General features: G+C 45.8%; 1 protein-coding gene across 1 annotated transcript in view; it reads right to left on the bottom strand.

The window, feature by feature from the left end:
* The window catches only part of LOC104495774 (contactin-4-like), a gene marked incomplete at its 3' end in the record, with an annotated part of 97,177 nt that overhangs the window by 61,639 nt on the left and 21,721 nt on the right, over positions 1-13,817 (bottom strand). The window contains exon 4 of the mRNA XM_010138789.1: positions 3,446-3,649. Coding sequence (XP_010137091.1) covers positions 3,446-3,649 — 204 coding nt within the window. The remainder of the gene's footprint in view (positions 1-3,445; positions 3,650-13,817) is intronic.

The following is a 13,817-nucleotide window of genomic DNA, read 5'->3' as shown; positions in this document are numbered from 1 at the left end:
CCTGCAAAACTGAACCACTTAAAAATCAGGACCTACACCTGGAAAAATCACAAGGCTCCCACTGCAATTATAACCTGCCCCTCCCCACCCCCATCCATCTAGAGGGTATGCGCTGAGCCCTGCCTTCTCCGCTTTTTCGAGAAACAGCAGTGCACTTGAGATTTCCCAAATCCAAGGCCAGTGCCATGCAGACAGCCCTTATTTTTCCCCCTCTTCCTGGGTAATTTAACCCCTGACTTCACCTTGCAGGTGGAAGGGATGGGGGACTAAAACAGACGCTGGGTTTGTAGCTCGGAGAATGCTTCCAGTGTCACGGCCCATCAGATGCTCTATGTGTTTGCATTTCAGAGGCTTTTGTATTTTTCCTCCCATTTCAAGGCTTAAAAACTTAAAAGTGCTTTTGGATGAAAGTCCCAGGAATTCAGAAGGAAGCCGATTTGTCTGAGGAGATGATATGCATTTCCTGACAGTGCCTGTGAAATTTTAAAGTTTAATTTGCCCATACAACTGCTGCTGATGGTAATTTTATTCCAGAACTACTTCAGCTCATTCTTACTATTACTGTTTTAATTCTGATGTAAAAAATGCGAAGTGTATTTTAAAGAGAAGTGAAGTACTGCCAGAGCAGCGGTTGTGAACACCTGGGTGCTCCTAACAGGCGTCAGCTGCTGTTTGCGCAGAGTTGGGATGGTCCAGAGGGTCCCAAAGGTGCTGTGGTGGTGGTGGGGATGGAACCCCTGGGTACCCACTGCCCTTCCAGGGGACGTGACACAGAAACCATGGGGACAGGGCAGCCAGATGATGGACGCTGGTTTATTAAATCGAGGTGACACTGTTGCAGGTTTGCTCCCCGTCCTCCCTCTCTTACAGCCCATATCCCACAGCGAGCTGCTGGTCGGCGTGTTTGGGTAAGAACCATTCAAATTTAAACCCTTGTTGTCTCTGAGCTGCAGCAAGTGCTACAATCCCAGCAGATGCCTTACTGCAGGCTTCAGGACCGCTGTCAGCCTTTGGTCCCGGACACATTTAGCTATTTATTGTATTTCCTAGCACGAAAATAGCTCAGAGAGCCCTTTCTCCACAACCAGTGCCCACGGGTAGGGTCAGGCATAACTCAAAGCCCTGCAGAACCCCAGCTGAAAGCAAACCCAGTCCCTTGGGAAATCTAGAAAACCGGAATAGCTTTTTTCTTTTCCACACTAGCACTTAGGTGATGGACAGGGAGAGCTGCTTGTCGCTCCTGAAGAGCTGTGCTGGAATGAGGGTGTACGTTTCAGAAGGACAAGTCCAGAAAATGGGAAAGTTTCGGGGACTGCGGCACTCACATGATATTGTATCTACATCTTCTCTCCAGCTGCTCTGCAAGCATCCTCACACCACAAATCCATACAGCTACACGGAAACACTGGAACAGGAGGGGATTGCCTGCATTTGTGGGCAGGGATTAAGAGGAACAGAGGAAGACCAGCCTTCTCCCAGCAGAGGCTGCGCTCTGTATTTATCATCACCAGATAACCTCTGCCCAGAGAAGCAGTTTGAGCTCACACTGACCACGGCAGCTGGCCCAGCATGGTCTGTTCCCACCACCACCCACCACCCTCTACCATAGTTATCCCTCCAAGGAGGAAAAGCTGCCTGTGGATAAGGAATGGGGTAAGAGGCACCTTCTGCTTCCAGCGCTCAGCGACAGGGAAGGAACCCGAGTTCCGTCAACAAGAGATGTACCGCTGGTTACAAAAACCCGCTGCAAACCGCAGCAGGATCGTACCTGACTCCACCATTCGGTGCCTTCGAAGCAATGGGGCTGTGCCCCAGCTACAGGGACCCGTCACTAATCCCGCAGGGCAGCAAAACCGGTTTGCAGTTTAAAAATAACTTTGAGTTTTGCGAAAACCAGAATCTTCACAAGGAGATTGTTGTGGAGTACCTGGATTGTCTTGGATTTCACAGGAAATATGTCACTATGGAAGCAACCAGGCAATAACTTAGAAACTTCTAGCAACAGCCATCTTATGAAGGGTGCGTTGGAGGAGGAATTAAACAGAAACCGAAGCATTAATTGTTGAAGAGCTGGCCTCTGAGCCTATTAATATAATGATACAGTGCTGTAAGGAAATAGCATGTCATCTATATATTTAGATATATTGGACATGGCAGATGTGAATAGGAAAGACAAGCAAGAACGTCTGCAGCGGAAATACGATGTGCCCCACACGTCACTCCTTCCTGTTCACACTTCTGAAGCAACATCTATAATTTCTGCTTCTGAGTGTGATATATTGTATTATATTACATAGCGTGAGGGATGTGGTTTAGGGCCCCGGGCAGTGCTGGGCAAATGGTTGGACTCGATGATCTTAAGGGTCTCTTCCAACGAGAGGATCCTGTGATTCAGATTTTATAGGGTTACTCTACGTGCGATGAAGCATTGAGAGCTGCTGATTTGTAAATCAGTTCCTCTGCAATACTAGTGCAATCCCATTTTAGCCAAATTTAAACATTCCTCTGTCTTTCACCCATTCGATGACTTACTCAGGGGGATGGATTTCCTGTGTTTCTAGAAATGCAGCCCCTGCCGTAACAGAGAAGCTCTGGGCCAGACCTGGGAGAGCAGCCGGCTTCACCCCTCCCGGCCCAACGGTGGTGCTTCCTAGTTCCCGACTCCCCATCCCGATGTGAAGGGACGGCTACGGGCGAGGCTGGCAGCAACGAGCCCGTACGGTGGGAGCGAGGAAGTTTTGTCAGACACCACTAGGTGACAATGGATCTTCTTCTAGAAGAAGTCTCTAAGGCTGCATTTCTATTTCTGGAACAAATGTCCTAACTGTTATACTTTAAACAGACAAATTTTAATTAATTTTAATTGCAAATTAACATGCAAATGTATTTTTCTTATCTCCTCAAAAATGGCGATGATACAAATCAATTGTCTGTGTAAATTTAGAAATCCTCTTTTGCTTTCTTCTCGCTTTTTTGTATTATTCCACAGACTTCTAAAAACAGCACTAATTCTGCTGGGAAATACAGCCCGAGCTAACAGTTACCGAAACAACAAAGTGCTTCTGTTCACTTTTGGGCTGCACAAAATGAGCAAAACTAGTATATCCAAACTCTAAAATCTATTCTATTTCCTGTCTTTGGCCAAGCGTCACCTGGATTTTCTTTTATAATTATTGCCAGACACTGGCAGTTGTTCCGGCGGTGGGAAGAGCGACCCTGGCCACAGCACCGTAAACCCCAACGCTGTCCATGGCTTTAAACCACAGCCAAAGGAGACGTCTCCAGCCTGTCAGCCTCCGCTGAATCTCCATGAAGGGGAAAATCTCTCCCTTTACTCTGATATCGCTATTTCAGGCCATTTCTGAATTTCTGGGATTACAGCCAGTCAAAGAAATCAAAACAAACGCTCCAACCCCAGCCCCAGATCCCCTCCTCTAAGTCCTACCGTCATTCCTGAGGATGAGTGGGGTGGGGGGACCCAGGACTCTGCTGTTGGTCACCGAGTTGGTCACCACGCACGTGTAGTTGCCCACATCCGAAGCTTCCACCTTCGCGATGTACAAATTCCCAGTCTCTTGCGAAACGAAGCGGCGATTGTCCTGGTGGACGAAGGTCGGGTACTCGTTGAAGATCCACGCGTAGGTGAGCTCTGGAAGCAGAAGGTCCCACCAGCATTAGTAACAGGTCACACGTCCTCACAGGATGGCTCCATCCCAAGTCAGAGCTGGAGCCCTGAAAATTATTTTCTCCCTGCCCCCTTTTGGTTAGGGAACTTGGATCTGTCACAGCCAACGACAGGATAAAAAGGCCAACTTCTTGAAGTTCTCACCTTTATGGCCACAAATGCAAATTGTGAACTGTGACTTTCTGAGCCTGCATACGGATCCAATATTCCCGGTGCTCCTTCAAGTCCTTCCAATGCATTTTACACAAATCTCACCTTTTTGTCACGAACATTTCAGCCTGACTCATGACTTTTATTCTTTCTTATTAATTTTTTTTCCTTCATTGACAGTTTGGAGGAGGATCTGCTGATCCGTGTTATCACAGACCGGACGTTTATTCCTTTGAATTTCTGAATCAGCAAACCACTGAACACTAAATTAAGCAGCTGTAATCTTCTATACAACTAATTAGACACTACTCCGTGTTTTATAAGGCATCTTTGGATGTTATTTGAGCAATAAAAAAGTGAAAGAGATGCCGCAAGTGGTTGCAGAGTTTGTAAGTGAGGTTAATGCAACATAACGCTATTACATTTGCCTGAGACTGATGCCCAAACACCCTGAAAATGCTCGAAGAATTCAAGTGAATACAAGATCGCTGTAGTTTTCTAAGGGAACACTAATTATTCTAAAAAGTGTATTCTTAGTTTAATACTCTAATGAGTCATAACTGTAACTGACCTCAGCTACCATTAGGTACTTTGGAAAATATATTCTGCGCTCACGTTCCACTGTTTACATATGTAAGAGGCTGAATGCACATTCTTAGCTTTTATTTATTTATTTTTAACCACAGGGTTATAAAAAGCCTGTGTAGACTTTTAGGAAGATACGATAATTATGTTTATGTGGGAGTATCTAATCATCATATTTACACATACGCATCTAATTATAAGTAACCTCATGCTGATGTCAAGAGGATACTCAGAGCAAACACGGAACCACTTCTCAGCTGGCTTATTATTTTCTGCCAGTAGTTAAGTTTGGGGTTTTTTTAATGTACTCTTGGTGAACAATTATCTTGCTCCTCCAGAAGCAACCAGCAATAGGCAAACAAACGTCGCTGCCCTGGAACACAGAGAGGCCTTTACATTTGAGTGAATCTTCACAGGGTGGGTTTCCACCAAAGCCCCCCACGCTCTGCAACCCGACAGCAGCTTGCATGGACTGTGGAACGGTGAATTGACCACATGTTCCTCGGAAAAACCCGCACTGGAGGGTCCCTCTGAATCAACACTCCTGTCCCACCCTCTCCTTCCCCAGGAGGCTGCGTAGTCCCGTTCACAAACCCACCCCAGGAGCAGCAAGGGCTTTGGCTCCTACTTTTCTGTTGTAAATGGGTATTACTTTAATTGCTAAGAACCCTCTAATTTCCAGGTTAAATATTTCCACTGCTAGTCTATAGCTATGTGCTTCTGGGCTAATGACGCCTTTAGCTTAAAGAGTTCTTGACTCTTCTCTGGTGAGAGCCATCAAGAGCCCTTCTGCCTTCATTTTCAGGTGCTTTCCAATCTTCTAAGCATTGCAGTAGCTTTTCCTACCCTCTGCTTAGTTAAAAGCCTTGAATATTTGCGTCATTCGAGGCGAGTGCCAGGCTGGAAACCCTGGGTAAGCAGGTCACAGCAGAGCAGGAGGCAAACATAACAGTAAAGAGGTCTGATCCAAGAGAGCACCAAACGGTGACGAACTGAGATTTCTCCACACAGAGGAACCCAGCAGAGGGGCAACTAAAGCAGACCTACTTCTAGAGTGCAAAACATCAAAATCTCCCTCAAAGCCATCTTCAAACTCTATTAGTCTGGCTACATAAACCTGAGGAATAATGAAGCTCCGGTGCTACACCTCTGCCTTCCCTTCATTGCAAACATTGTTCAGAAAAAGACAAGTGCCCGAATTCCCCCGAATCAGCTATTACGAGCAGTCCATTACTGCCACGTAACAGTGAAAACAACTGGATAATCCTCTCAAATAACAGGGGACTAATGGAATATAGAGCACAGGGAATAACACAGAGTGCAGCATCTATAAGTGCATTTGCTTGTGTAGCAACACGTAAATAAATATCAAACTCACTTTGATTTCCTTAGAGATCCTGGTGCAATATTTATGGCTTTTCAAACCCGACGGATTCCTTTTGATAAGGTTTCACACGCTAATTGCTCTGGAAGTGATAGACAGTTCACATCCCATAGGCAATTTGAAACACTTGAACTGCAGCCTGAGACGGCTCCCGGTGACTGCGCGCGACTGGAACGTTCACCAAAGTTACAGCCAGGGAGTCTGGCAGTACAAGGAGCGAGTAGTAACAGGCAATTCGTGCTTCTCTAATTACACATTAGACTCTACATCCTCGAGGAATTTATTACAAATTTCTTCCTCCTACTTCAGGGATCTTTTTGTGTAATTTTGCCGAATTTGCAGCACTTTTAAATTCCCCTTTAAAGCACATTGAGACAGGTCTCTCAAACACGGGATATCTTCCCAGGATTTCGGACCCCTATTTGCTGGTTTTGAAGACAGGCAGAACTCTGCCAGCTGCAATGCCACCACCAGCTGCAATGCCACCACCAACCAGCTGCAATGCCACCACCAGCTGCAATGCCACCAGCAGAGCATCTGCCTGGTTATCCACTGCATGGACGGTGTCATACTTTAGTACCGTCCTTTTCTTCCGTGCCCTGATGGCCTGGATTTCCATGACAGACCAGAATGAGATGAAGATGAGATGAAGATAACCAGCAAGGAAAGGAGGATGGAGAAGTCACGTGTTCATTTTTGGTACAGATGATCTACACACCCTGGCTACAGTCACCACCAGATAGAAGACATCCCCAAACTTTTCTTGCTCTACTGACTACATGAAGAGTCTTCTTCACCTACACAAATCCATGATGAATGGTTAGACACAGTTGGGTACTTGGAATACCCACACCACCACCACAGGCACATGCTAGAAGGCGGCAAGTGGATTTCTTTTTGCAAGAGCGCAGGTTTTTGAGCATGAGGTCACAAGCTGCTAGGTATTTGCTCTACTGGTCCAGAGCACAGCCAACAGACTGGGAAGAGTGTCCTAAACGGTGACATCACTCACCTACTGCAAAGGAGCCTACGGAAAATTCAGGCTTGTGAAGAGCAGTGGAAGTAACAGGCATGTTAGCAGAAGCTTGGTTTGACTTTGGCTGAGATAGACGGTGGAAGCGATGGGCACCAACACGCAGAGCTGCGCATCACTCCTAGACACGTGACGGGAAAGCCCTCTGCTCACCAGCAGAACACGAACCTCTTCTCCACGCTCCCTCCCCTGCTGCTGCAGTAGAGGCTCTCGGGAGAAGCTCGACCACGCAGAGGTAACACAGCTCGCTCACCGTTAACACTCGTGTCTCCTGTCACGGCAGGAGAACATGGTAGGCAGAACGTGGCAGGCAGGCTGCACGCCTCAAACATCCATCTCTGCAACACCAGGCAGGAACAGCCTTGATCCAAAGCTCCACCAACAGCCTTCTGCAAAGTCGTTTCGCTTAAACGTGGGTGGCAGCAACACCAAACCAAGAACCCAGAAGACTTTTTCTTCCCCCCCTTTATCCTCTGCGGAGACTCTCGCACCAGTTGCTGCCCCCTGTGCTGCAGTGAACCCTGATCCTCAGGCTACCCCTGTGTTTCAGGACCAACTGTCGTAACCCCAGACACACATCCCGTATCACGTACAAATATCCATCAATGTTTAAAAACGGAACCCAAGGCCTCTGCCACTATTACACAGCTAAATATCATGGTTCAACCAAATTTAGAGCAGCCAGCAGCTGTCATCAACTTCAGCAATTAAAAAGGAAATACATTATTTGAGCCACCTGAATATAGTTCTAGGACACTTAAAATCCACCTATCAAACTCTTTTTTTTTCCCTCAAGAAGAAACACTCTGCCCCCAGAACACTCTGCTCAAGACAAGAACCAAAGCTGAAGCCACTGTGGATTTTAAACTTTCTCTAACTGGCAGTGAGTGGTGACAAAAGGTTACTGAAAGCTGAACAGAAATGCTGCTGTGAGTAATTACTATAATTAGACCACACTGTTCGCCAAAATAACGCTCTCTGGTCTTCTGTCTTATCACACACTATTTTGTCTTTGCCTTGTCTTTGCCTTTTAGTACAAGAAACTCTTTTCTTGATTTTTTTTTTTTTTAAAGCCTCTTCCATAAGGTCAGGGCTGCCACTTAAAAAGGTCTCTGTAGCGATTATGGGGAAAACTATTAAAACATCAAAATTATGTTAACCATAAAGCTGAACAGAAGAATCAAATTCCAAAAATTAGTATTAGCCAAAAAAATGGGGACCGTTTATCAATTTTAATAAGAACAGCGTGGCACAATACACTGTTAGTTTTTATAGGCTTTACCACGCGTTACAGAGAGTAATCCAATCTTTAATGATTTCCATCATTCCTATATTACCACCTTCTCCGCCACGCTCGAGTTGGACAGGCGGGAACAGTTTTTCAGTGTGAAACAAAAGATCTGCGGCATTTCCTGTAAATCTAGATGCACAAAAACTAGGCTTCATTACACATGGCAGGAAACAAATAGGAAATTAAGGAAATGAAGGAAACCCCTCCCTTCCGAACAGTCCCCAGCAACCCAGGCTATACCTGCACTAGCAGAGCATTCTGGAAGAGCGGTACAGAATTTTGAGTCCTTTTGAAATGAAAGTGAGGCTCATCCTGGGGTGTTACAAACATTAATTTAAATCTAGACAGGGTGAATACAGCTCCACCAGTTTACGCCTCCCTGTTAAATTGTGATTGCTTTTTTGTTTCAAATGCAATTTATTGCTAAGGACGGGAAGCACAAACATTTTCCTGCCTGTTTTACTCCGTCCTCCACTTTCGCTGCCATAGATGGGGCCCATCCAGATAGAGCTGTCGACAGCAGCGAAGTCACATGAAGTTTTTCCTGGAGAGCAGCTATTCCCTCAACTGCTGCAGTGAACCCATGGCAGTGACGAACCCCAACAGCATCTTCTGCACCTGTGCCCGCACCCTGCGACGGGCTTGAGTGGGGAATGTCTCTGTCAACAGCACTGTTGTATAAACTTCGTAAAAGACTGATTTGGGGTGGATAATTTGCAGGCTTCTCCCTTTTTGCTCTGATTACTTGTATTCCTTGGTGTTCAAATTTCTTTTAAGTGGTCCTAACAGGGTGTTTTGATAGTTACGGTAAATCTGGGCAATGATAAAGCGTAACTGATTATCTGACGAGGGTCCTTGAATTCATTCTTGTGCTGCTTACTCAATTTTGCTGACTGCTTGTAGGGGACACTCATAATTTCAAATTTCACTGCGGTTTGATTAAGCAATCAACATCCGTAGCCCCATGAATAACGTAACACAAGCTGGAAAAGAGGCTTGATGCACCACAACACGGGCACTGGGGGAGAAGAAGGAGGATTATCAGGGAAAGACGGAACCCTGGCACAACAGACCGTGTAGGTGGCCCTACCCAACCCTCCCGAGGCTCCTCTCCTCCCGTGCCAGTTGCCTGCTGGCAATCGCACTGTGGTTCTGGAGTTTTTGATCATTTTTCTCTTTCACAGATTTATTTTAATAGTAAAGCTACATGAATTACACACTGTACACTTTTTTTTTTTGTGGGCCAATAAACTATTTCATTGCCCTGCTAACACACTGGATCAATGTTTTATCTTCTCTTCTTAAATAATTGCCAAATAATTTAAAGGAATCAACCTGGACGCAAACGTTACTCAGTCATTCTCCCCCTGACTCTGTGCTTTGCCCTCTCCATCACACAGGGCCACCCAGCTACCTCACACCACAGCTTCTGTGCCTTGAATGCAGGTTTTAATAAAAAGAATAACGAATAATGAACAAGATTAATACTACACTTCTGGATAAACCCTCACCTGAGTTAAATCTGATGATGCTGTTGCTCAGCAGCCAGCCCGTCAATCGTTTACCCACAGAGAAACACGCTGTCCTTACCAGACGGGTCAGGAAGGAAGCACGTACCCTTCATCTTTGCTAATCTCAGTGAATCGTCTGCAGAACTGGACTTGGAACAGCGTGCAAGAGCCAGAAGTCACTGTTGTCACTGGCGATGATGGGAATCATCATAAAGACATGAAATCATGGAAGGCAACCAACGGACTTGGAGGGGTCATCTCTCCAACCCGAGGCATGGTAACTATGACATCTTTGAGGTTCTTCAAACTTTTTCTCTCCAACTCCAAAGATGACAGCGTACCACTCTGGATACACTCTAACGGGGCGTGACACGCGGCAGTGGGGAAACGGGACCGCAGTGCAGGCTGCACTGCTGGCACCTCCTGACCACGCGCTAACGGTCACAGCAAAGCAGCCCCCTTCTGCCTGAGGGGAGATAATTATTCTTGTAGTTATAACTGTGCCCGTGTGTGTAAGCGCTGGGTTATGGTAACAGAAAAGCTGGATGTACATGTACATGGCCGGTATATTAACGAGTCAGAAGCGTGTAAGAATGAGGAAAATGTGCAGATCAGCCAAGTTCTGTGTCAGACTCATCCTCACAGCCAAGTGTGCAGGGCTGTGGTTGCTTCCCAGCCCCTCGACTCCACGCTTGCCCAGCATGTAGAGCTTCGTGTAAGGGTAATTAAAAAGGTGAGAGGTCTTCATTACCTGAAGCCTAATCAATAGTTACCTGTATCTGCTGCATCTCTGTTTTTCTCTGTCTCTAGAATAGTAAAATATTTGACGGCTGTACAGAATTGACCTGGCTTATCTCCCACGAGCAGCTTCCAGCCCCAGTCGATGGCTGGCTACGCTGGCTGCCATGGCCCCGGGAATGGTAATGACTACTGCTCTGTGCCGCCGGGGGTTCTCACAACATTTTAACTTGAAGTTCCCTCAGGGAGAAAAATCAACAGCAGCCTTTATCTATGTCTGAATGGAAAATGTTATGAGATGGAGCCCCGTGCTGTTGTATTTACTACAGTTAAATACACAAACCTATTTCACAAATGCCTGATGGGCAGCAGACATCCTCCTGCACCCCCACCCACCTATCATGCAGGCTGGCAAGTTTTGGAGGAAACCGTATGGGGTTTTTTTGTCTGACAAACTTCATAAACTGCCTTATAGACATTTACAGCTCAGGCTGGTCTTGCCTGAAAAGAAAACCCACAAACCAACCCAAGCTGTGTGTGTTTGTCATAAGGGCTTATGATACCTTTGGGGAACCAGGTTTGGTGTTGACTGAAACTGGTGAACCTTGTCCAGGGTTAGGTTTGATGCTACTCTGTTTCACACACCTGTGGTTCAAATCTAAATTTTTGAAGTTAGGCTCAACCCAGCAGTGTCCCAGCTGCTCTTGGACCAGGCTCTGGGGGAAGAGTCAGGCCCCCAGCCATGCCCCTTCCCAATGGAGGTGCAACCTTCAACTGCACCAACCAATGATGACACTCCAGACACTTGAAAAGTCGGGTTGCTGGGCCCACCAAGAGACATACAGGTCCACAGAGGAAGGAAATTTTGAGTTTGAAGCTTATTTCTGCTAAGATATGGGAAAATATCAGATGGGCAATCCTGGCATGAACTGCCACCCTCCCCAGCATGAAGGACAGCCCATGGGCAGTTGTGGCAGCTGATTCATGGTGAAATAAAGATCATGGAAAAATGCTCCCGAGCATGCAATGTCTCGTGCCATGTAACTACGTCAAGCCAACCTTAAAGAAAGAGCAGCGATGCAGAAAACTCTCGCAAGCGGGTCCATAGCCATATATTTGTGACAACCTCTACCTCTACTAATCACACACCACCGTACTTCTGGAAGGCAGGAGACGCAGCCTTGGTCTGCTGTGACACTGATTCAAGCCTACACGATTTCACAGCTCTTCCCACCAAGCACTGTATAGACCTGTATGATGCTCGCTCTCTCTGTAACTGAATTTCACCGAGGAAATTCCAGTAAAAACCCAGAGAAATAGCTTGATATGGTCCACAGCGTGGCATCAACATCCTTCCAAAGAAACACTCATCTTCACCTGACAGCCAGAGATACGGTACCTCCATGGCAGACGCTGTCAGTGGGAAATGGAAAGGAGTGAGGGGAGAGCTCAGCCAGAAAAAAGAGATACAGGGGTCTGCGAATTACTTACAGACAAACATCAAATGAGAATACACACACGTGCATAAACGATGCCTACACTGATGTTTAATTTTGTGCTGTATTTTTGCTCTGCAAGATTCAGTCATTGCCTGTGTTTTCCAGGCTTGTTCTACGTAAAGCGCTGCACGTACCACCTTAAGGAATGACTCACAGATTTAATCCGTCAGTTTGTTTTCTCTTTAAAGTCAGAGTTAGCCTGAATTTTTTTTTTCTGTGCACTTGGTTCAGTAAAGCTAAAGGTCCCTGGGCTTGTTTTAAACCATATTTCAATGTGACCTAGCTAATCCTTTAATACCAGCTTTCACTGCCTTTGATCAGCCTCTTACTGTAGCTATAAGAGATTAGATCAAACCTTTTTAAAAAAATAAAAAAAGCTGGTTGCAGAGAATTTTCTTACTGCAGTGAATTAATACGACAATCAACACCAAGGTTGAAATATCTGGCTGAGCAGTGCAGGTGGTATGTCCTTTAGGGACAGGCACCACTATGTGATGCTGTCGACCTTGCCTGTAGTATACAGGAAAAAAACATTTCACATATTTGTTAAATAAACATACCATGGTTTCATATTTAAACATTCTATGTGCATCAGGTAACAGAAGCTGCCCAAACCAACATCCCCATTTATTTTCCAACAACAAAATATCACCCGCGTAGGAAGGAGCGCTCCCACAGCCAAGACTATTCACTGACACAGAGCAGTCTAGGTACTCGGGGACCTGGAAACCCAAATTCAATTGCAAATGTGGAGATACATCAATGCCCTGTTTGTGCCAACCACACACCTCCTGCTATGCCCATCTCAAGGGAACTGAAAGCAGATCAGCTCCCCTGGCCACCTCCGAGAGCTTGGACCGAAGGGGCTGCCTAAAGCTGGGTTGGGAGGGGAGGGGAGGGTGGGTGCAACCCGGTTAGCAGAGCCTGGGAGCTGGACTCGGATCTCTGGTTTATTTTACAAAGAGATCACAAGATGTTCCAACTTTCAATAAATGCCTATTGACTGAATTCTGTCAGACGACAGATTTCACTCATCTTTAGCCAGCGCCTGCCAGCTCTACCCCCTTTCAATACCATTTCAATCTTCATTTCGTGGCAACCACAACTGAACAGGGAATGAACCACATGACAAGCTCACAGATGATTTCTTTCTAAAGATGTCACAAGCTGTCACTGATAAATTAAAAAAATCCATTAATACCATGTTCCTTATTATTTCAGGATTTCCAAGGTGTTTATTGAAGAGTTGAGCTTCTTCCCCTGTTCTCCAGGAGGACGTCCTGCCTCAGCGCCTGTCTGTGACAGCTGGGGCATGAACTGGTAGGTGCTTGGTGGGCAGCCTGCAGCGGTGCCGCCACTGAAGGCGATAACCAACGTACGGCAGTTGAAAATCCGGGTCTCAACGCCTGTGCCAGAGCCAGTTCTCGACTGTGATCCTGTTCCGTGACTCCTGCTCAGAAGAGCCATCCCTGCTGGAACCAGGCCGATCACAGACACAACTCACGTGCTTGAATTAGTGCAAATCTGAAAGGAGCCAGGCATTTGTGTATTGGAAATACTCATAATTCCATGAATTTCACAATTAAAAGAGCACTGCATGTTCTCTGTGCTGTCAGAAATAACAAGCCAAAGCATTCCCAAATTAGGGAAGAATTTATCCTTTTCCCTTATGCTCAAATATGTTGATAAACTCGTGCACAAACTGAATCAGCAGTTTCAGAGAAAGGATTATGTCAGATTAATTTTAATCTAATCCATTTCTATCTCTTGAGAAGCTTTTTACTTCTTGCTTTTAATAATTTAAACAGTGACTGTGGCAGAGTATAAAAAATAAATGATGGGAGATGCACTTTAAGTGGAAGTTACAACTCTCAATCACTTCTTATTCAAATGAGAGTTTCATACGCCCAAGTTTAAGTTTAATGAAACCCATTTTTGCTG

The sequence above is a fragment of the Buceros rhinoceros genome, unplaced genomic scaffold (assembly GCF_000710305.1).
Source record: "Buceros rhinoceros silvestris isolate BGI_N320 unplaced genomic scaffold, ASM71030v1 scaffold3616, whole genome shotgun sequence".
NCBI classification, from domain to species: domain Eukaryota; kingdom Metazoa; phylum Chordata; class Aves; order Bucerotiformes; family Bucerotidae; genus Buceros; species Buceros rhinoceros.
Note: the sequence above shows the minus strand (reverse complement) of the source record. Positions and strands in the feature narration are given on the sequence as shown.